At 41.0% G+C, this 24971-nt stretch overlaps 1 protein-coding gene across 1 annotated transcript in view; it reads left to right on the forward strand.

Annotated features, from left to right (window-relative positions):
- Positions 1-525: 525 nt before the first annotated feature.
- The window catches only part of LOC122741570 (zinc finger protein OZF-like), a 73504-nt gene continuing 49058 nt past the window's right edge, over positions 526-24971 (forward strand). Inside the window, exons 1-2 of the mRNA XM_043985198.1 lie at positions 526-610; positions 9462-10884. Of these exons, the coding sequence (XP_043841133.1) occupies positions 9533-10884 (1352 nt within the window). The 5' untranslated portion in view covers positions 526-610; positions 9462-9532. The remainder of the gene's footprint in view (positions 611-9461; positions 10885-24971) is intronic.

Genomic DNA, 24971 nt, shown 5'->3' on the forward strand with positions numbered 1-24971 from the left:
ATTTTTTTTTCTGGAATGATTAGCCAGGAACAAAACTGAAGCTCAATAGTCTATAGTTTGCAGACTCCACCATCAATATCTCTCCATCCATCCATCCATCCATCAATATAATTAGGAACTTTATAATTAGGCCTGTCTCCAGTCCTGAGTGAAGCACTTCTCCCATGTCCTAGATCTTTCAACATTGACCAAGAGCAATCCCATTGCCTCTGCGGTCTGCTGGATGGATAAGGTGTACCCGACTTAAACTTGGGGATAAAAGAAAGAGCGTGCTGAATTTGGAGGCAAAGGACCCTGCCACTAACGCTTTGTGCACCCTTGGGGAAGATGCTTTCTCTCTCTGGGCCTCAGTTTCCTTCTTTGGATGGTCTAGCGAACCTGAAAGGTCGCTCCCGGTTTTTCAGAAGCCGAGAAAAGTCTTAAATCTATTGCCGCACCAATCCAAGCTGGGGCCAGCGCGCCGCGGAGGCGTCTGGGAAATCGAGGCATTGGGACGCAGAGGATTCTGGGCATGGTAGTTCGCGGGTCCATTTGCGCACGCGCGCTTCCTCAGTGAGATGGAGCGTCGGGCTCCTTTGTTGGCTCGAAACCGGCTCCGCTCGCTCGGAAGGTGAGTCCGGACCCACGGGGGTAGTGCGTGTTTATATAGGTGTGTTCGTGCTGGTGTGTTGTGTATGCAAACTGCGTGTCTCTCTAGGTGTGGCGCGCCTCTTGTGTATGCGAGCTGTACCATGCGCGCGCACATGGGGGCGCCTGAGCGGGGGCGCGCCCGGGAGGCGGGGCCTAGAGCAGAGCTAGCGCATGCGCAGCTCTGGCAGGTGTGTGTGGTAACCACCACCACTCCCACTCGATCACTGGTTCCCAGGGCAAAGCACAAACCACACGATCAGGCGCTGGGGGTTCAATTTGTCAGATGCCTGTGGACAGACATCGCTTCTTTCAATGAAATTTCCACGGATCAAAGGCTGCTGCAGACATTACCAGAGGGGCTGCTCATCGAGTCTATTAACAAGTTCAATTACAGATTTATCATTTTTCTCTTTTCTTTTACTGGTGAAGCTGTCCAGCTTTTTCATAACTTGTTATGAGTTTTTTTTTTAATAAAAATTTAATTCTGCCATGATTCTAAACTTCATTTAGCATTTCGTTTCCAGCCACACTCACTGGCCCTTAGTGTGTATACTTTGTCCTCTTTCCTTTTTTAAAATTGGGAAAGCATTGAACTGCCTTCAGTCCATGGTAATTGTTTTCGGTGATCTTTTGGACACTAAATGTGACTGAGCAGTCACAGCTACCAGGTCTTTCAGGACCCGAGGGGATCATTGATCTGGGTCAGGTGACTTGAATTCATCAAGGAGAGCCCTTGTCCTGGACACCAACTCCTGTAGTCATTTTTTGTTCCTTGATCCTGTATGTATCTTTTTTTTTTTTTTGTACTGGTTGTTTGCCTCTTGTCTCCTTGAGGACTGACTGTCTTTTGTCTTTCTTTGTATCCCCAGGGCTTGGAACGCGGTAGGTGCTTAATAAATAGTTATTGACTCACTCACCAGCCTTGGCTCTTTGACAGCGTTAGCATTCCTTACACTATTTCCAGGGCACTGTGCCCCAGTCTTATATTTATCCTTCATCTCTTGGTCTTACCTGCATATCCAGCCCTTGGCTCACTTAACTATCTTCCTCTGGATGTCCTCAAAGCACCTCAAACTCAATTTAGTCAAAATAAAATTTATCCTCGTTTCTCTTCCCAGTTTTCCTAGTCTTGTTGAAAACTCCACATCCTCACAGTTCCACAGGCATTAAACCTCAGCGTCATCTGGGACTCCTCATTCTCATTTACCCCATATAGTCAGTCGTTGCCAAATAGTGTTACTTCTACCTTTACAACATCTCATATACGCAGCCACCACCCTAGTTTGGGCCCATATCTCAAATGAACTACTGTACTCTCATTCTAATTGGGTTCTCTTCTTCCAATCTCTCCCCACTCTAATTCATCCTCCATTCAGCCACCAAAGTGCTTTTCTTAAAACTTAGATCTGACCCCTTCACCCCTCCTGCTCAACAGCTCCCTCTTACCTTCAGGATCAAATATGAAGTCCTTTGTTTGGCATTGAAAGTTCTTCGCAGCTTGGTCCTTTTCTGCCTCTTCTGTCTCCTAACACTTTACTTTCCTACGTTCAGGATCATTGCCCTGTTTACACCTCATCAGATTCCATCACCCATATCTATGCCTTTTCACTCAACATCTTCATGGCTGGCATACTCTGCTCCCTCACTTCCACCTCTTAGCTTCCCTGTCTTCCTTCAAAACACAGTTTTAAATCCTACTTACTTCTGGAGACCTTTCTGAGTTTTACCAGATGATACTTTCCCCTTAGAGTGGCTTCCATCTACTCTGTATGTATAGTGTATCTAGTTTTATATGTTGTCTCCCTGATTAGAATGTAAACTCAGTGCCTGGCACAAAGTAAGTGCTTAATAAATACTAATTGGATTTGACTGGATTTGTCCATTTCTTTTTAATATTTAATTTGGTTGATGAATTTCCCATGACTCCACATTGCCCTCTTCAAACAAATCCCATTTTTCATCCTCATTGAAACTGTTTTCCTTTGTGTCTTTAGAAATTTGTTCTTGAATCTCCCCCATCTCCCTTGGGCTAACCAGTATAGTTCTGTACCCACCAAAAGTGCAGCACCGGATGAAGTCTGGCCTTGCCACAAAGCCCCAGTTAGGAACCAAAACTGAAGAGATGAGTAAGTTTGAGAAAACACTGAGAGGGATAAAAAAGTATTGCAAATATAGAGATCCCCCAAAACAACAGTAAGCAGAGACTCAAAGGAAAAAATATTTTCCCCAAGAACCACATACTTAGAAGAAATGAAGCAAGAGATTTTTAAAAAAACAAAACAAAAGCTCTAGAGGAAGAGATTGGAAGGAGAATGAGTAGCTTAGAAGACAGATCCAATGCCTCAGGCTCACAGCCTAGGAGTCAGTCATCTTGGGCTCCTTACTCTCTCTTACCCTCCCCCATTTCCAGGCTCTTACCAAGGCCTGTCAATTTCACTTCTGCAACATCTCTTGTAGATTTCACCTCTAGAGCATCTCTCCCTTATATTCCCTTTTCTTCTGTGACACTGTGCCCTCCCTGGTGCAAGCCCTCATCATCTCGAGCCTGGACTATTGCAATAGCTATTGGGGGGTCCACCTGCTTCAAGCCTCTCCCCACTCCAGCCCATCTTCCATTCAGCCACTTAAATGATTTTCCTAAAGCACACATTCAGTAATGCCAACCCCCTCCCCCTCATTCAATAAACTCTAGGGATTCCCTATTTTCTCCAAGAGCAAATACAACATGTTCTGTTTGGCATTCAAAGCCCTTATAACCTAATCCCCTCCCACATTTCCAGTCTTCTTTCACCTTAATCCCTGACACATACTCTTTGATTAAATAACACTGACCTCCTGGCTATTTCACAAACAAGATACTCCATCTCTCAGCTCTGGGCATTCTCTCTGGCTGACCTCTATGCCTGAAATGCTTTATTCCTCCACTCTGACTACTGATGTCTGTGGCTTTCTTTAAGTTCCAATTAAGGGGGCAGCTAGGTGACTCAGTAGATAAAGCACCGGCCCTGGATTCAGGAGGACCTCAGTTCAAATTCAGCCTCAGACACTTGACACTTACTATCTGTGTGACCTTGGGCAAGTCACTTACCCCCTCATTGCCCTTGTGATGTTTAAAATCTAACTGTGATGTCTAAAAAATCTAATGTGTGGTCGCCTTAAATTAGAAGCTTTAGCACCAGTCTTTGGGGCATTAAGCATTTATTAAAGCATACTAGGTATTAGAAAAAAGAGAACACAAGGAGTTAAGAAAAGACCTATCTAGCCTAGAGTTCCAGCCTGGTCTGGTTCTTCCTCAAGTCCTCCCCCAGGAGCCTGCTTCAACCATGAACTCTCTCAAACTGTGTGGAAGCTTTTTAAAGGTTTGGAGCAGAGGCGGTCCTTACACACTGCTTCAAGCTGATTGGTTAGCGTCATCCAAATCCATTGGTTCACTGGACTTGAAGGTGGTCTCATGTTGAGTTCAAAGCCCTTAGCTTCTGAGAACAATACCTTCTTAAGGGCTAGCCAGGTTTGGTTACAATCTAATTAACTTGAAGTAGGCTAATCAGCAAAATCAATCACTCTCACTTAATTCAATCATTTTAGATTAATCTCCAGGTTAGCCTTTGAGTATCTGCCAAATCCCATTATTTTATCACCCCCTACAAAAAAAGAGTTCCAATTAAAATCCTAGCTCTTACAGGAAGCTTCCCCCAACGCCTCTTAATTCCAGTCCCTTCCCTCTATTAATTATTTCCTACTTATCTTGTATATAGCTTGCTTTGTACATATCTGTTTGCATGTTGTCCCCCTCATTAAATTGTAAGCTCCTTGAAGGCAGGGACTGGTTTTTGCCCCTTTTTTTGGGGGGGGGGGATTTTTAGCACTTAGCACAATGGCTGGAACATAGTAGGCACTTAATACATGTTTATTAATTGATTGATTACCCTACCTAAGAAATGGACTCCTTGAAAACTAAAATAGGCCAAACAGAAGTCAGTGACTTTTAGGAGACAGTAAAAAATCTTAGGGAAAAATCAAATGATTAGATGAAAATGTAAGCAGATATCAAAAACAACTGACCTGGTGAGGGAGAGATAATTTAATAGTCATTGAACTCCCTGAAAACAGAATTAAAAAAAATAAATAAAAGCTTAAGTGCTATATACTAAGAAATCATAAGTGAAACCTGCTTGGATACAGAGGGCAACATAAAGGAAGAAAGAATCTGCCAATCACCTACAAAAAGGAATTCCAGAAGGAATTCCAAAAAGGAATGTCATAACCAAAACCCAGAGCTCCCACATGAAAGAAAAAAATGACAGCAACTATCCAGAAAAAAGCAATTCAAGTACCAAAGAATGACAATTTGGATCACACAGGACCTGGAAGCCTTTACCTTAATACAATATTGGTGGGGAAGAAAGAAAAATAAAACTATGGGAAATGTTTAAATATGAAAAACCAACAGGAATATGAGGGAAGAACAGCGTTTTCAACCAAGAATACCCTGAGAAGCTGAGGATAATCTTATAGGGGTAAAAATGGATTTTTAGTAGAATAGAGGATTTCTAAACTAAATATGAACTTTGAAATGCAAATACAGGAGTCCAGAGAAACTTAGAAAAGTTAAATTATTTGAGCAATTGGATGATATAGTGCCAACATTCTATTAAGAGAAGAACTGTGTACCTTCAAAACCTTAATATCTTCAAAGAGTATTGAGGAAATTGAATTAAAAAAGAGTTCCTTGAGGTGAATTGGTTCTTTCTTGTGGGTTTGTGAAAGGAAAAGAGAAAGGAAATACACTGATGTGTTTCTAATAATTGTCCTTCATGAGAAGAGTATATAAATGTAGAGGAAGGGGTGGGGGAAGTGAATATCCAAGAACCTAACTCTTATCTGAAGTAGATAAGGAGGTTGAATACACAAATACACACAAATAATTTGATTATAAAAATGTCTCAGACTCAAACTGGGAAACAAGTGAGGGATGGGAGCAGAAGGTTGGTTAAGACTGTAGAATGGGGCAGCTAGGTGTCACAGTGGATAAAGCACCAGCCCTAGATTCAGAAGGACCTGAGTTCAAATCCGACCTCAAACACTTGACACTTACTAGCTGTGTGACCCTGGGCAAGTCACTTAACCCTCACTGCCCCCCCCCCAAAAAAAGATTGTAGAATGATTCCACTTAGTAAGCAAACACTTATTAAACATTTACTCTGTGACAGGCACTGTGCCAAATGCCAGGGATACAAAGAAAAAAAGGACATTCTCATTGGAAAGAAAGACTGAGCTATCATAGCTTGTGTGGGGAATGATGAAGTGGCAGACCTAGGTGAAGGAGAGTAGTGAAGATAAGGTTAATAGACTAGGATTAGTTTCAAATAACATTGAAAAGTTGGGATTTCATCATGTAGACATTAAGAAAATATTAAAATGCATTGTCTTATAAGAACAAATAACTGTTTTATAGCAGAATTAAATGGTGTTAAATTACTGTTCAATAAAGGTCATACTATTTGGGGAGGGGGAGCGGGGCAATGAGGGTTAAGTGACTTGCCCAGAATCACACAGCTAGTGTCAAGTGTCTGAGGCTGAATTTGAACTCAGGTCCTGAATCCTGAATCCAGGGCTGGTTCTTTATCCGCTGTGCCACCTAGCTGCCCCTAAAGGTCAAACTATTGATGGCATAACAAATGGATAGAGAAGAAAGAAACTGGAACCCTTGGTCAGTCAGGAAGTTATTACAGTTACTCAAGAGTGAGGTGATACTAAAAAAAAAAGGAGGGGCAGCTAGGTGGCGCAGTGGACAGAGCACCAGCCCTGGAGTCAGGAGGACCTGAGTTCAAATCTGGCCTCAGACACTTAATACTTACTAGCTGTGTGACCCTAGTCAAGTCACTTAACCCCAATTGCCTCACTAAAAAAAAAAAAAAAGAGTAAGGTGATAAGGGTCTTAACTAGGGTAGTTGCAGAGAGCATTTCCTAAAATATTATACTCCCATGATCCCAGATGTCCTTCCCTGGCAAGTGGGACAGTGACTAGAATTTAGAACCTGAAATCAGAAAGAATTGAAATCCTTCTTTAAATACTTACTAGTGTAACAATTGGAGTGATGCCACCTGCTGGAGAGTTACTGTAGGAAAGCTCTGCCATGAGGAGAAGGCATCTGAGGGCAAGTCATGTGGTCAGTTCCTTGGCATCAGGAAGTGACATTTGCTCATGGGTACTTTCTATCAAAGCTACCAGCCAATCAATTTGAGGAGCCTCCCATTTTCTGGGAGGAGAACACAAAGTAGGAAGCAGATGTTGGTGGAGGGGTTCTTCCTCTTTTGGGTTTGAGACATCGGCTTGGTGGCAGGACTTCATGTGGAAGGTTAGGAAGGCTAAAATTTCCATGCTAAAAGAAATCTGTTCTCAATCTTTCTCTCTCTTTACTATCTTATATCTTTTAATAAACCCTTAAAAGCCTAAACTTTTGGTGAATTTATCAGTGATTTTAGCCAGTTTCCCCCCAAAACTGGGGGGGACAGATTAGAACCCACATTTAGATTTTTAAACAACACATTAGCTAGGTGAACCTGGAAAATTAATTTGATTTCTCTAAGCTTATTTATATAGGTAAATGTGTATATATAGATGTGTTTTATATATATGTATATATATGTTTATATATATATATATATATATATATATACATACACACATATACACACACATATATCCATTCACTTCCATTATCTTGTCAATACAACTTCTCAGTTATCCTAGAAGAAAGATCTGGCATGTGTATTTTTTTTTTAATTCTTTCCCATCATATTCAAGGTGCTATTTCTGAAACCAAGAAATAATCTCAGATTTGTGGTAATAGAAAGATTTATGTGGGATATTCCCTGATACTCCAAAAGTTTAGAACTGTTTGATTAATGAAACAACAAGGAAACCAGGAGAGATATTAGACAAGCAATAATCATCCCAAGAATACTCTCACTAAAAAAAGAGGTCACCAGTTTTGTCATTTCGGAAAAAAATTTAGTTGGAGGCCAATTCTTGCTATGTAACAGAAAATCCTTTTAGAAAAGAGACTACATAAATTTCTCATACATAGAAAAAAATTCAAATAGAATTCAGATTAAATATTAGGGAAAGACAAAAGGGGAAACTTATAAATGTAATGAATATGAAAAAAGTCTTTAATGACTGCTCAGCCCTTATTCAACAATATATAATTCATTCTGGGAAAGGAACTCTACAAATGTGGAGATAGTAGAAAAGCTTTCCACCAGTGCTCATCCACTGATAATCATCAGAGAAATCATGTGGGAGAGAAATGAACGTGTGAAAGCATTTATTCTGAGTGACCCTTTACTGTGCATTTTTACTGAATGTATTAAATGTGGGAAATGTTTATTCATAAGTGATCTTATTGAACATCCGCTCATTCACACTGGAGAAAACCCCTGTAGACATAATCAGTGAGGGAAAGCCTTGAGCCAAGGTTGTTTCTGTGGAAGCATCACTGAAAAGCCCTATGAATTTAATGATTGTGTGAAATCATTCATGTTTACCTAGGTTTTTCATCAAATATCTGATAACTCAATTTGTAGGATGCCACTCGGAACATCATTATCACGGTGAAAGTTCGATCAAGCTTTTCACTTTGCCAGATACCTTTGAGTCAAGGCAGCACAGGTTGCCAGCAGCAGTGGTGTTGTTTAGGGGTTGAATAAGGCAAAGCCTTTCCATCTTCTCTCCCTTATCCCCCATATTCTGCTCTCCTACAAAACACTCACCATAAAACTCCCAGACTGTGGATACAGCACCCAAGTAGTGAGCTTTGTGAGGGTTGGTAAACATGGATGGGGGGCTGATTTTGGAGGTATTCTATTAAGCTTTTGTCTCCATTTCTCTCACAAGCCACATGTGGCACTAAAAAAAAAAAAAAACAATTAGGCTTTTCAGTCTGAGAACAATATGGAGCCCTACAATTTAGCAGATAAAGTTTCACATGCAGATTAAGCACCTGGGCTTTTGGAGTCTAATCCAGGATCCTTAGAAGCCACATACAGGAAATCAGCTACATGAAGGAATCTAAAGTTTTCATTTGCACAAGCCTACTTACTACTGCATTAATAAGATGGTCAAGGAGAATCCAAGCTAGGAACACATCTTGTTCACTTACTGACACCTTCATTCCTAAAAGTGAGAACTAGAAAATGATCTTAGGTAGCAAGCAAAAAGTAAGCCCTGGACAGGACATAAAAGGCACTGCTTTAGGAACAAGTAGGGATCACAGCTTTATGAGCCTCATTAACCCAAATAAGGAAGACTGACTTTAAACAGATAGGATAAGGGAGCAGAGTTGACGGAAGCTTAAGTAGACCTTTAGTCTAGGCGATCTCCATCTTTCACACAGGTCCAACCATCAGACCTCTCCAGAAATATAGTAACAACACAGGACTGTGGGTTAGGGTTAACAAAACCCTTTTACTTTGAAAAAAATAATACCACTGCCATGGTAATGGATTCATTCAAATCTAAGAAAATTATGCTTCAGTGAATTATGAATCAGTCACTAAGTGCTAGAAGAATTATAAAGCTGAGCAAACCAAACAGTTGAATTATATTATATTGCTCATACTCTCTGTTCTCTTTGATCTTCACTTTGCATCAGCCATCACTCCCTTTTATGACCTTTCTTCCTGCCAGATTGCAAAACCATTTATGAGATATATCAAATTCGTATGTTCCTTGTAGATATTCTTTAGAGTTACATTATTTTCTCCTTTACCTTTTCCCCAGCATTGGAAAAATCTGCCAACTGAATAATTGTTTGTTTGTTTTTCAGACTGGGATACTAGGTCTGAGGCTAATAATTCAATTCCAAAAGAGTAAATTTCTGGAGAAAGATCATCTCAGATGATAGTAATGGAATCACAGGCTAGTCCCTCTGACTCCAAGTTAAGAGAAACCAAGGAATCTGATGTTTGGTTAAAGAAACAACTGGTAAATGAGGAGAGACATCTGAAGCAAGCAACAATCACCCACAATGAAACTCCTAAAGAATGTAGTCAGTTTGGAAAAATATATAGTTTAAAGTCAACCCTTGTTACAACACAGAAAGTTCCTCTAGAAAAAGCACAGCATAAATGTGATATGCATGGAAAGAACTTCAAACAGAATTCAAATACAGTTAAACATCAGGGAAATACAGAGAAGAAAACATATAAATGTAATGAATGTGAAAAAGTTTATAGTGACCACTCAACCCTTACTCAGCATTATATAATTCATACTGGAGAGAGACCCTACAAATGTAATGATTGTGGAAAAGCATTCAGTCGGAGCTCATCCCTTAATAAGCATCAGAGGATACATACTGGAGAAAAACCCTATGAGTGTAATGAATGTGGAAAAGCCTTTCTTCAGAGCACACACTTTATTCAACATCAGAGAATTCATACTGGAGAAAAACCTTATGGATGTAATGAATGTGGGAAATCTTTCAGTCAAAGCTCCTATCTCAATCAACACCAGAGAATTCATACTGGAGAGAAACCTTATGAATGTAATGATTGTGGGAAGACATTCAGCCGGAGTGCACACCTTACTCAGCATCAGAGAATTCATACTGGAGAGAAACCATTCAAATGTGATGAATGTGGGAGAGCCTTCAGTCGCAATTCTTCCCTTTTTGAACATCAGAAAATTCATACTGGAGAGAAACCCTATGAGTGTAATGAATGTGGCAAGGCCTTCAGCCAGAGCACACTTCTTACACAACATCAGAGAATTCATTCTGATGATAAATCATATAAGTGTAAAGAATGTGGAAAAGCCTTCAGCCGGAGCTCATGCCTTTCTAAACACCAGAGAATCCACACTGGAGAGAAACCTTATAATTGTAATGAATGTGGGAAATCTTTTAGCCAAAGCTCATGCCTTTCCAAACATCAGAGAATTCATACTGGAGAGAAACCCTATGGTTGTGATATATGTGGGAAAGCCTTTAGTCAGAGCACACACCTTACTGAACATCAGCTTATTCATACTGGAGAAAAACCTTATGAATGTATTAAATGTGGGAAACTGTTTAGTCGTAAGTCATCTCTTCTTGAACATCAGTTTATTCACACTGGAGAAAAACCTTATGAATGTATTAAATGTGGAAAAACATTTAGCCGAAAATCTTCCCTTATTGAGCATCAGTTTATTCACACTGGAGAGAAACCTTATAAATGTAATGAATGTGGGAAAACCTTTAGCCAGAGGTCATGCCTTTCTAAACATCAGAGAAGTCATACTGAAGGAAAGCACTGTGAATTTAATAATTCATGAAATCATGGATGTGTAGTTAGAATCTCATGAAATTTCAGGTAATTCACATTTGAAAATAACATTGGGGATCCCATAACTGTGAGGAAAGCTCAGATAGACTTATCATTTTGCTAAATACTTGAGAGTCCAAGCAGTACAATTTGTTACCAACTGTAATGTTGTGTAGGGGTTTGAAAAAGATAAAAGTCGTCATTTCATGGTTAGTCATTCAAATCTGATTGAGCAGCATGATGTTCCAAAATGCAAAATAATGACTACTAAATGCCAAGCTTTCTAACAGCAAAAAATTTTTTAAACATATTTAATTTGGAGCAAACTAAGGAGATATGAAGTCCTTTGTAGTAATATATATACATATATATAAAATATTAAACACATTAAAGTCTATGTCTGAAACATTGTATTTCCATAATAGAGGTCTGTCTTTCTGCTTATCCATTGTAGCACCAAAGCCTGTCCATAGCTTTTATATGTGTGTGTATCCATATATATCCATATATATATATATATATATATATATATATATTCAATTAAAAATAAACTCACTCTGGGCTTATTTTGGGATTCAGAACTGTAGCCTTTTGTTTTATGTAAGTTCTTGTCCTTTGGTTCCATTTGCACCTTCTAAGTGTATTTTTAAAGTCATGCAAGGGGTGGGGGTGGCACAGCTAGGTGGTGCAGTGGATAAAGCACTGGCCCTGGATTCAGGAGGACCTGAGTTCAAATCTGGCCTCAGACACTTGACACTTACTAGCTGTGTGACCCTGGGCAAGTCACTTAACCCTCATTGCCCTGGCCCCCCAAAAAAACAAAAGAAGAAGAAGAAGAATTTGGAGCTTAAAGTCAAGGTTCAGGATACTCTCATTTGTTCCATGTGATTCCTAATTCATAGTGCCCAACATTCCCCTATAATTATTTTCCTTTCACTGAAAGGATTACTTCTTACTTTTCCCTCCTTTCCTTGTTTTTTTTTTTTTAACACATGAGGCAGCTTGAAGCATTACAGAGCAGAAAATTAAACAATTGGGTTATGTTCAATCGTCCATATTAAAGACTCATATTTCTCTGATTCTTGGAGTTTCTCACAGTGATTTCTTCACAGTGCCCCTGTCACATAGGACATACAATATTACTGCTCATAAGAGTAGTGTTCTATACACTTGCCCCAGTAATTAGAGAAGACCCAGACTTCTCCGTTGAATAAATCATACCTATGTGTAAGGCCTGGATGTTTCTATTGAAGCAATCATCCCACCTCTTCAAAGTGAATTGCTTAACCAGGTGAAAACACCTACTAATCAATCAGTCAAGGGTATTTGAGCATGTCTGAGAAGTCATTTCATAGGAGTGAAAGCCACTGGATACAATAAATCCATGCTGCACAGGACTATTGGGGTTGGCTGAGGAGACTTGATTATACCCTGTGGATCTTATATAAAAGAACAGACCGGGTCCAACCCAGGAATTGAGAGTCTGGCAGCATAGAGGAGAGAAGAGTTCCGATTCAAGTCCCTGAAAAAGAATCACTGGCAAAGCGGAGGATCTTCTGTTTCCTCCTTTTCCCCATGACTTAACCAGAGGAAGGCCTTGTGAACTTTGAAAAGTTGGAGCGCATGGGCATCCTAGCAGGATGCCCAGATAATTAATAGCTAATGGCAGTGTTTGCTTTGGAGACACCCACAAGACTAGCTACAGGGCTCTCTGAGAAGCCCGGCAAAAGAGGAACCCCATAAGGCCACCCAAAGGGGAAAAAAGTACTTCCAGGAAAATGACTCCAGACATCTGAGATAGTCCCTTGTCTGTGTTATGTGTTCTTGCTCCCTTTCTCTGGGCTCTGTGTGTGCTCGTGATAGTGGACCCCCACTCAGAGGGGATGTTTTGTACCAACTGTTTTTAATATGCCACCTTGGTAAATACCCATTTCTAAAAGCTAATTAAACTTGTCTGGCCAATTGATATTAGTTGATAACCAATGGAAGGAAAGCTGCTGGTGGGGGCTTGGGCTTTAGTACCAGAGAAGCACACGACCACCTTTCTCCCCTCCCCTCACCCCCTCCCACAACCCTTCAGTGTTTCTTAGAATTCTTTTTTTTTCTTTTTTTTTTTTTTGGTGAGGCAATTGGGGTTAAGTGACTTGCCCAGGATCACACAGCTAATAAGTGTCAAGTGTCTGAGTCCGATTCTTAGTGGAGAAGCTGCCCCCTGGAGACCAGCCCACCAGTGGGAGTTGGAGTTTTCAATAATTGCCAAAGAACATGTACACTAATCCCCACTTTACACAAAATGAAACCATCTCTGTAGAGTTGACTTACCTAAGGACACACAGGTAATGTCAAACAGCAAATCTTTAAGTTTAAAAACTGAAAACAACTAAAAAGAAAAGGATTTTTGTTCACCAAAAAAAAGGTGGTATTTGAAATACTTTGTCCAGGAAGCTCAGAAGATTCTGGGAGACAGGTGAATTAAAAAGACAAAGAATAGTCTATTATCTGGAAGCACTTCCAATTAAAGAGATGGATTGTAGATGGATCTTTCCTTCTGTATGGAGTTAAAACATTCTGACCAAGGGTCACAAATCTCAGTTCAAGCCCTTTGGTTTTCCTAGACCTACCCCACGCTCCTTAAAAGGGCCTACAAATGACTGAAGCCGCTTCTTGTGCCTTCCAGTACCCCTTATATATTATTCAAGGGCCTCATTCCTTGGCCACTTTGAATAGTGAATTTTTCACAGAAGTGTTGGTCAGAAATCCTGCCAAGTGGGCCAGGATATTGCAGTTAGTCTCTTCCCCTGCTCCCCTACCCCCTTTCCATTTGGAAGTAGAGCATTTTGAGTACTAGTCTCTTCACTCAGATATCTCCTATTTCGGGTTTTCACATGACACTCTTTTCTCTGGTTGTGCCCTTAGTGGTTAACAGCACACCACAGGGGGCAGCTAGGGGGCGCTGCAGTGGATAGAGCACCGGCCCTGGAGTCAGGAGGACCTGAGCTCAAATCTGGCCTCAGACACTTGACACTTACTAGCGGTGTGACCCTGGGCAAGTCACTTAACCCCCATTGCCCCACAAAAAAAAACAAAAAAGAACCCCACAAAAACACACACACACACACACACACACACACAAAAGCACACCACAACTTTCGCCTTGCCTCTTTGTCTCCAGCTTTGCTTACTTGGACACTGTGGTTTGAGTACATGTTTCAGCTAAGGTTATGTGTAGAACTTATTTAACAAAAGTCCTCAATAAAATGTTGAAACTTATTTTGGTCATTTGGGTCTTAATTATTTAATTTTGTTCAGTCATTCAATTGGGTCTGACCACATGGATCATACTGTCCATGGGGTTTACTTGGCAAAGACACTGGAGTGGTTAGCCATTTCCTTCTTCAGTAGATTAAGGCAAACAGAAGTTAAGTGACTTTCCCAAGGTCATACAGCTAGTAAATGTCTGAGGCTGGATTTGAGCTTAGATCTTCCTGACTCTAGGCCTAGTCCTCTATCCACTGAGCCATCTAACTGCCTCTATTTATTTAATGTAGGTGGGAAGGGGTTTTTGTTTTGTTTTTGTTTTGCGGGGCATTGAGGGTTAAGTGACTTTCCCAGGGTCATACAGCTAGGAAGTGTCAAGTGTCTGAGGTCAGATTTGAACTCAGGTCCTCCTGAATCCAGGGCCAGTGCTTTATCCACTATAGCACCACCTAGCTGCCCCAAGGATTTTTTACAATATTTTACTATCCTACATCTTAAATTTTACTAGTTCATACAACTTAAAATGTATATTGTTTTACTGATCCACTGTTAATAAAAAGTTATGAATTTGGCCTTGATGTAGTAAGTTACATTGTTTTCAAAATTTGTCCAATTTTTCAAGTTACCCAATAATGGGAAGGCTGAGTGGCCTTTGCAATTTTGGAAAACTACTTCTAGACCCCAATTTTGGTATAAGTATATTGCAAGAACTGGGGAGGATGGGGTATCCTAGCTATATATCCCAGCTATCCATCCCCCAACCCTAAAGGAAATTTCTCATAATATTTACTTGTCACATCACTGAAGCTGCCTACTGTGGATAATAGTTTACAAAAGCTTGAGTGTTCCTTCACCCCTATTAAGGATGTTCTTGATAATTATGTAAATCATTCTCGTAAAAGATATTAGAAGATGTTCCTTTCAGCCAGACACAGATGGGAAGAGTGCTTCAGTCAGTCCTGGGAGTTTCCAGATTTGTGGATAGCTTAGTAGCTTCCAAGACACTTTCTTGGCTTTCCATTTTTGTTTAGAAAAAGGCCAATCTCAGGGCAGCTAGGTGGTGCTGTGGATAAAGCACTGGCCCTGGATTCAGGAGGACCTGAGTTCAAATCTGGCCTCAGACACTTGACACTTACTAGCTGTGTGACCCTGGGCAAGTCACTTAACCCTCATTGCCCCACAAAATAAAACAAACAAACAAACAAAAAAGAAAAAGGCCAATCTCTGATTTCTGTTAGAAAATAGCAGTTCTAGGATGGTGATTGGTAGGGAGAAAGGTGTTGCCTATTAGCTAAATGTTCAGAACTATACTTTGGAATCTCTGAGTACAGTAATTGCTAGAAAGGAATGGGAATATAAGATTTCAGTATTTCCCAGTCTATTCAAAACTGTCTAACAAAGAAGGAATAGAAAATATTAAATATAATTCCAGGTGCTGTGGGGCCATTTAGTTCCAAATGGACACATTTATTGAGTTAAAACTGGGAAAATGAGAAGATGTAGGCTGATTAAACTAAAAGAAAGTGAGGATCAATTGAAACTACATAGGTGTGTGAGGGGATAGGAATGGATCAATACAGTCATTCATCTTTTTAGGGACTTCTTGCCTCTAAATTTCTTGGACAGTGCCACAAGAATAACCATGAGTTGTTCTCTCAGGTGGAGATCAAAGACTTTCTTAATTTTTAAGGTGCAGAATTATATTTTTTCTCCTTTAGATTCTATATTTTTTAAATGGTAGCTCAGATTCTATTGAGGGAGAAATCAACTTTCAAGATACAAAAAATCTAACATGGTGGAAGAGATGGGTGGGTAGTGGTAGTGATACAAAAAGAGCAGCAAAGAAAGAAGAGAAGTAATGAAATATTTTAATACATAGATAGCAAAAAGGCATTCATAAGAGGATCCTTATGAACAGATATGAGTAGAGCAGGGCAGTGTTGGAACTGAATTAAATCTGTAAAGCAGAATCCAACGATGTATTGTTTACAAGAAACACCCTTGAAACAGGAAATATTCAAAGAGAGTTAAAATAAGGTACTGGGGCAAAATTTATCATGCTTCAACTGATGTAAAAAACCAGGGTAGCAATCATGAAAACAGATAAGGAAACAGCAGACATAGATGATTATAAGAGATGAACAAAGAAATAACATTGTGCTGAAAGACAAAAGACAATGAATTAATGTCACTACTTAACATTTTTCTTTTTTTAACATCCTTTTAAAATTTTGAGTTCCAAATTCTCTCCCTCCTTCTAGCTCCTTCCACATCCATTGAAAAGGCAAGCAATATGATACCTATTATAGCATATTGTTGTTCAGTCATTCAGTCATGTCTGACTCTTCATGACCCCTTGAACCATAGCACACCATTCTCTCCTATGTTCTACTGTGTCTTGACGTCTGTCCAAGTTTGTGTTCATTGTTTACATGATGCTAACTATCCATCTCATCCTCTGCTGTCTCCTTTTTCCTTTTGTCTTCAATCTTTTCCATCATCAGGGTCTTATCTAATGAGTCCTGTCTTCTCATTATGTGACCAAAGGTTCTAAGCTTCAGATTTGGTATTTGGATAGACTGAATTAATTTCTTTAAGTATTGATAATAATCAATAAAGTACAAGTAAAGTCATGCAGAATAGATTTCCATATTGGCTACGTTGCCAAAAATAGTGAAAAAATACTTCAAAGATTCTGTTTTTTCTTCTCTCTCTCTCTCTCTCTCTCTCTCTCTCTCTCTCTCCTCTCTCCTCTCTCTCTCTCTCTCTCTCTCTCTCTCTCTCTCTCTCTCTCCCTCCCTCTCTCTCTCTCTCTCTCTCTCTCTCTCTCTCTCTCTCTCTCTCTCTCTCTCTCTCTCTTTCTCCCTTTCTCTTTCCCTCTCCCTCTCCCTCTCCCTTACCTTCTCTCCCTCACCTACTAGGGTAAGAACAAACTATTTGGGGAAAAAACTGCTAGGAAAATGGAAAATAGAAAGCATTCTGGCAGAAACTCAGGATAGAAACTCCATATACAAAGATAAGCTCCAAATGGACATGTGACTTGGATACAAAGTATGACATCATAAACAAAGCAGAGGAGCAACAAGGAAATCATCTTTCAAATCCGTGGATAAGGCAATGGATATGGCAAACATCAAATAGAAAGACAAAGTAAATATCATTGATTATGTTTTAAGAGGCAGTAAATAACTCACTCCTGAATCACTAGTTGCAGTCAGATCACTAATTTTTAGAGGAAAAGTCAAAATTCATACTAAGCAAAACAAAAGAATAACCCTAAGAAAAAGATCTGGTGTGTAATCAAAACAACTTTGATCTGATCTATTTGTATGTTATTGCTGCTGAAAGTGGGATAAATGGAAGACCATCAAACCTGATTCCATTAAGTTCAAACCCAAGTTCAACCAATGTGAATCGACTACTATAACAAAAATACCAAGAGAGCTTAAAGAGCTACTCAGTCAGCAATTGATTTACTTACCAAATAGAATGACATGGTGGCCAAGGGCAACACCAGTTTAGAATATAAACTCATTTGTAAAATGTTGTGGAGGATGATAGCTGAAGGGTTTGAGTGTTATCACCTATTAAACAAAAAAAAAAAACTGTAGAAGCTTAAATCAGTTTAAAGAAAGTTTGAAGAGACACCCAACTAAGTGTAGTCATCCAAAGGACATTTTAGGATGAAACTAGACAAACGCATAAAACTTAGAAAAGTTCTGTAAAGATTTTTTTTTTCTCTTTTCACCCTCAAGGACAGTAGAATCATCATACTTGGGCTCCATCACCTTGCCCACCATGTGCTTATAGAGAAGGTAGAAATGGTACTAAAGAGAATAGAGAAAGGAAGAACAGATGGGAAATACTAACCTAAATGTAATTAGAAAATGTCTATCGTGGAAGGAACACAAAAGGGCATTGAGAAATTAACAAGCAAGATACCTGAATGAGGGGAAGATGCCAAAGACATGGATAAAAATCTCAGATCTTATATCTTTTTTTTTTTCTTTTGGTGAGGCAATTGGGGTTAAGTGACTTGCCCAGGGTCACACAGCTAGTAAATGTTAATCGTCTGAGGTTGGATTTGAACTCAAGTCCTCCTAACTCCAGGACCGGTGCTCTATCCACTGTGCCACCTAGCTGCCCCAGATCTTATCAATAACTACTGAAATATATACCTATTTTCCCATCTATAAAAAATGTTATAAGAAAAACATATACATGCATCAAGGAAATCCCTGATAAGAATGGCCAAAAAACTTAGAAATACTCATGTGGATATAGCAATCACCTAAATCTAGCACCAAAAACTGGCCCTTTGGCCAAATCCAGCCCATTGCCTGATTTTGTATGGCCTGCAAGCTAAGAATGGGGTTTTTTTACACTTTAAAGTCAAGATTTTAAATAATTTTAAAAATATTTAACTAAATTATAATTTAATCATTTTAAAACTTGATATTTTAAAATAAAACTATTTTAAAATGTAAAAGCCATTCTTAGCTCATGAACCATATAAAAACAAAAGGCGAGATTTATCTCACAAGCTGTAGTTTACTGATCCCTGGTCTAAACAATTCAATAAAAACAGTAATTCAAGAATGGCTAAAAGGAGATGTCAATTACAAGAAACAAGAAATTGTTTAAGTAGCCACTATTGAACAGTAAGTGATTTAACTATCCATTTATAAGATACAACTACCCTTCAAGGGTTGTTGTTGAGTCATTTTAGTTGTGTCTGACTCTTCGTGACCCCATTTGGGGGTTTTCTTGGCAAAGACACTGGAGTGGTTTGCCATTTCCTTCTCCAGCTCACTTTACAAATGAAGAAACTGAGACAAATGGGGTTAAGTGACTTGCCCAGGATTACACAGCTAGGAAGTGTCTGATGCCACATTTGAATTCGCATCCTCCTGACTCCAGGGCGGGATTAGGATCCTCATTTCACAGGTGAGGCGCCTCAGTGTCAGAGAAGGGAAGTGAGTTCTCTTGAGTCAGAGTTGATCTGGGGCACAGATGTTCTCACTCCTGGACCTATGCTCACTCCCAGACCTATGCTCACTCCTGGGCTGCACTCTTTCTGCTGCATTGTAGTTTCTCCTAGAATTGATTATGACTACGTGAATCTCCACTCATAACACATGATTTCTGTTAGCCTGCATCTATAATCCAGTGTCCATCAGAGATCATTTACAGCTCAAGCTGTAGGGGCAGCACCATGATGAGGCTCACCTCACAGTCATCCTCACCTCTTCACTCTCCCGCATCCCTCATGTCCCACCTGCTGCCAATTGTAGATCCTTGTTCTCTCTCACCTCCCACAACCATCAGGCTGGGTCAGGTTTTCAGCACCCCTCAGCCTAGACTGCTGCAGTAGCCTCCCCCGTCTCCAGGTTGCCCACCCCTTCTCGCTCATCCTCCCTCCACACAAGGACCTGTACCAGTTTTCATTCTCTCACTATCAGGGTCCCCTGCGATGGTTGGCTATGTCCATATTCAGTAATGGGACTGAGGACTGCGGGTTCAGCCACATCTATTTAAAACCAAACAGCTTATACAAATATGCCTCCCTTCAAACTGGGATGTGGAAGGTGGAGACCCTTTTCAGGAGGCCTCCCTGGAGGCAACTGAGGAGTGATGACCCATAGCCACACAGACAAGCCAAGGTCTGAGCACAAGGAATTCTTCTGAATCTGTCGGAGAAGGGTAGAATCTTTCTCCATTCCCCTCAAAGCCAGCCCCTTCAGGCTGCTTTTTGGTAAAGTGAGTCCTGAAGAGATTTCCCCAGACCGGAAGGCCCAGAAAAGCTGCAGGGCCAAAGACAGTTTGCGGCAATTATCTTCAAGGCTGGACACACGCAGCATACAGCTTTAGTAAATAGCCTGTTCATTGATGATGCCCAGTAGAGGGAGCTAGTGAGCTATAGCTCCTACCCCCAATCCCTCAGACTTCCCTGTAACCCTAGAGGATGTAGTATCAGAGCTGGGGGGGGGGGGGGGGGTAGCTCCAGAACCTGTGATACACAGGCATGGAGCACAGTCCCGCAAACCCATGGAGGTGGGAGATCCAATGACATGTGCTCAGAATAGCAAATGGACCAGATTGGCTGGGATGTAAAGTATGTAAAAGAGAAAATGTGAAACCGATCTATAAAAATAGGTCTGTGCCAGATTGCAAAGGGCTTTAAATGCCGAGTAGAGGAATTTATGATTTATTCTGATGGGCAGGGAACCACTGAAACTTCTCTAACAGAAAAGTAATATGGACAATCCTGCGCTCTAGGAATAAAATAATTATAATGGTAATAATTAGCATCTATATCATGCTGGAAAGTTGGCAAAGTGCCTTACAATGATTGTCTCATTTTCTCCTCACAACAACCCTGGGAGAAAGGGAGATACTATTACCACCCCTATTTTACAAATGGGGAAACTGAGGCAGAGGTTAAGTGACTTACACAGGGTCACACAGCTAGTAAGTGTCTGGGGCCATATTTGAACGCAGTTCTTCCTGACTCCAGGTCCTGTGCTCTATCCACTGCCCTGAAGCTCTGGGTTCAGGTAGCATCACTCCCTAGCCTGCCCCTAGAAAAGACCCCCTCCAGATCTCACTGTTTCCTTCTTTACTCCTCTCTCAAATGAAGTGGTGGCCCTTCTGTTCACCCAGACGCCCCCCTCTACATACACTCTAGATCCCATGCCCTCATCATCTCCAGCAGATCACCCCTTCTATCATCCCTCTGTGTGTCCAACTCTTCGTAACTCCATATCGGGTTTTCTTGGCAGAGATCCTGGAGTGGTTTGCCATTTCCTTCCACAAAATTGTTTTACAGATGAGGAAACTGAGGCAAACAGGGTTTTAGTGTCTTGCCCAGGTCACACAGCTAGTGTCTGAGGTTGGATTTGAGCTCAGGAAGACTTCCAGCCCAACACTCTGGACACTGTGGCGCCACCTAGCTTCGCTCGGGCATATTAATAGCTAACATCTATATAGTGCTTAAAGGTGTGCAAAAGGTTTTACATATATTGTCTCATTTGATCCACACAAAAACCCGTGCAGTAGTGACTGTTGTTATCTCCATTTCACAAATGACAAAACTGAAGCTGAGAAAGGTAAACTGACTTGCCTAAAGTCAGACAACTAATAAGTCTCTGAAGCAGGATTCACACTCAGATCTTCCTCTCCTCAAGTCCCACAGCCTGATCTAGTTCAGCATGCTGTTGGCATCTTTAACTCTGGGTGTCTTTCTACAAGACCCTTCCCTCTTCTGAATGAAATTCACTGTTACCAAGGGCCCCACAATCCACCTGGTCCCATAAGCTCACAAACTTGGTGCCATCCTTACCTCTTCGCTCTAACTCGCCCTATAAATCTAGCTTGTCATTAATACCCACACAGAATCTTTCCTACACACCCCCTCCTCTCCTCTAACACTGCCACCACCCAGGCTAGGATGCTGACCCTCATCCCTTCACCTTGGATTATTGCACTGGCCTTCAGTTGGTATTCCTGCCTCCAGTCTGGCTCTGTTTCAATTTACCCTCTACTCAGCGGATGAAGAGATTTCTCTAAAGCATGCTCCCCATCCAGTAAACTTGAGTGGCTCTTTATTAGGGCTCCCTAGGGACAGCTGGGTGGTTTAATAGATAGGGTATGGGACTTGGCTTTAGGAAGACTTGAATTTGAATCCTGCTCTACTGGCTGTGTGACCTCTGACAAGTCATTTAACCTCTAGTTCCTCGTCTGTAAAAGGGAGATACTAGACAGCATGGGTGTGAGGATCAAATGAGCTAACATATGTAAAGTGTGTTATATAAGCGATATCTGTCTTATACAGATGCTAGCTATTCTCATTATTGTCTCTACAATCAGATACGAAATCCTCTGGTCCGCAGGGAAAGCCCTTCCCCACCTGTCCCCTTCATAATGTCCCAGTCTGCTTACACATCACCAGAGACTCCATGGCCTCACTTGCTGTTCCTCATACGAGACGCCATCTCTGGACTGCCTCGGCAATGGCTCTCTCCTGTGCCTGAAATGTCCTTCCTTCTCTCCTCCTCCATTTCCCCATCTTCCTTCCCAGCTCACCTGAAATCCCCCCCCACTAGATACTGGTGTCTTCCCCTCAGATACCACCTCCCCTCTCCTAGTTTGTGCCAACTGGCTGCATGTTGACTCCCCCATTGGATGGGAAATTCATGGAGGGCACCAGCTTTGTCTTTATAAACCTAGCAGGAAACAGGAGTACTAGTAGGTGCTCAATGGGTGCTTGTTGATTGTCTGACAGAGAACTATATGCAGATTTCAACACTGCTAATGTACAAATCGCCCACCTCAACACTAGGGTGTGACCCTAAGGGACCTTCTAGCTAATCCAGGATGGCTCTTTTGAAAACTCTTAGGCACGATGCAAACTGAGGAAAACTTCCCCGGGGAATTAAGGCTGCAGATTAGGACCCTAAAATACATACCCAAATGAGTATTTAGAAATTCTTACATCTTTCGATGGAGCCATAAATGGAACAGGATTGGTCCTTCCTTTCTACTTTTCTGATCCAAAATTAAGCGAAATTCAATTTTGGCAGCAGCACATTTTTCTGATGTTCTGGGAAACAGTTGGGAAAGCCAGATAAAGAACTATCCTTAAAAAAAAAAATCTGCTGTATAATGTGGGGAGGAGGGGGAAGGCCTGGGATGGGGAGGAGGAAGGTAAACCGGCTAGACCAGCTAATAAAGCTGCATCAGTTGATTTGGGAAGAAAAGGGATGTGGAGAGGAAAGACAGGGAATGAACTATTTTCTTTAAAACCTATCTGTGAAGTAAGAGGGACACTGTGAAAGCTGATCAGTACTCTAAGGATTATTGTCAGGTGCTTGTAAACTTTGAAAGAAAGGGGACATCAATAAAATGTCATCTTTGGCTCATTCATGGGGAGCTGGTCCAACAAATAAAGGAGCATTTGGAGTCAAGTTGGTCACCTCACAATCCCCACCCTGGAAAAGGGGGATTAAAGCCCCCCTGGACATGAAGGGATCTGCAGAGCACGCCTATGCTCAGCCAGAATAAAGCTGATGGGGTGGTGTTTGTCACTAGATGATGCCTGGAAATGGATGTGTGAATCCTTTTTTTTTTTTTTTAAAGTGAGGCAATTGGGGTTAAGTGACTTGCCCAAGGTCACACAGCTAGGAAGTGTTAAGTGTCTGAGGCCGGATTTGAACTCAGGTCCTCCTGACTCCAGGGCTGGTGCTCTATCCACTGCGCCACCTAGCTGCCCTGGATGTGTGAATCCTGCTCCTTCAGTCCTTTGGAAGCCCCTTCCCCCATGGATGCTAGTGCCCCCTCGATGGCATCTATGTGCGTGGATGTATATGTACATATACATATATTTGAATATACGCCTATATACCCACACATCTCCCTCAATGGAATGTAAACTCCAGAAAGAACTTTTGGTTTTCTATCTCCCCAAGTTTGGTCCAAAGGAGGCATTTACATGTTTGTTGATTGACTGACCTTACTCTGTTCGTCCTCTATTGTACTTGGCCCCATGTGAGGGGATCTTGGAGAGACTATTAAGAATATGTTAGGGGGGCAGCTAGGTGGCACAGTGGATAGAGCACCAGCCCTGGAGTCAGGAGGACCTGAGTTCAAATCCAGCCTCAGACACTTGACACTTACTAGCTGTGTGACCCTGGGCAAGTCACTTAACCCTCATTGCCCTGAAAAAAAAAAAAAAAGATTATGTTGTCTTCATTTTCCAATTTACTCTTAATTATAACAAATATTTTATCAAATTTAAAGATATAGTCTAACATTGATCAAACTTCCTAATATCAGTGGCAAAAATTCAGATAATTATGAATAATTATTATAGAATAATTATATTCTTATAGTGATTCTATTGCTCCCTTTTGAACTATACTAATGGAACTACCAAAATATACCTAAACTGCGCCCCCCGAAAAATGGTTGATAATTCTGTTTGGAGTACCAGAAGGACTGTAGTATCAGCAGAGAATGTGAGATGACTCTCAGAAAAAGTAAAGAGGGAAGCCCTTATTTTAGGCCTGTGCTCTATCAAATGCCTCGGGTGTGCCCAACTGCTACTTGGTGTCAAATGTAAGATTTTTATCCCATTCTGAATATAAACCCTCTCCTCTCTGCACTCTCCAACCCTCTGTCCTCAGCTCCAAGACAGCTGTCACCTACTTGGTGTGCAGATGCCCTCCACTGATGGAAGGGCATGGGCAAAAATCTTCCAGGAGCCGAGAGAACAAACATGAAGGGAAGGGGGATAATCTTTCCAACCCACCAGCCACAGAAACCGTTTCTCCTTCTTCAAGCAGGGATTCTTGACTTTTGCTGTAGCATCCTTCTCAGAAGAATGTTTTTAAATGCACAAAATACATAGGAACTCAACCATATTTAGAAAACCAACACAGGAAACCAACTATATTTAAATGAAATTATCAAAAAGGTTTTTTTTTTTATTTCGGACCATACACTCTTTCTAGCCCTGGAGGGATCAGAATGAGGATAACTAAAGGAAGGGCTTATGTGGGGAGAGAGGTAGCCATGCATAATGGATAGAGAGCTGGCCTCCAAGCCAGGAAGACCTGGGTTCAAGTCTTGCTACGTGACCCTGGGGAAATCCCTTTACTTCTGTGTCCCATATATAGCTTCCAAGACTCTAAGTTGTAGAGAAGATACATCTTGGCACTGATAGGGGGAGATCCCTCATGCTGGGCCTGTCCCTGTGAAACCACAGACCCTAA

The sequence above is a fragment of the Dromiciops gliroides genome, chromosome 2 (assembly GCF_019393635.1).
Source record: "Dromiciops gliroides isolate mDroGli1 chromosome 2, mDroGli1.pri, whole genome shotgun sequence".
Lineage (NCBI taxonomy): Eukaryota > Metazoa > Chordata > Mammalia > Microbiotheria > Microbiotheriidae > Dromiciops > Dromiciops gliroides.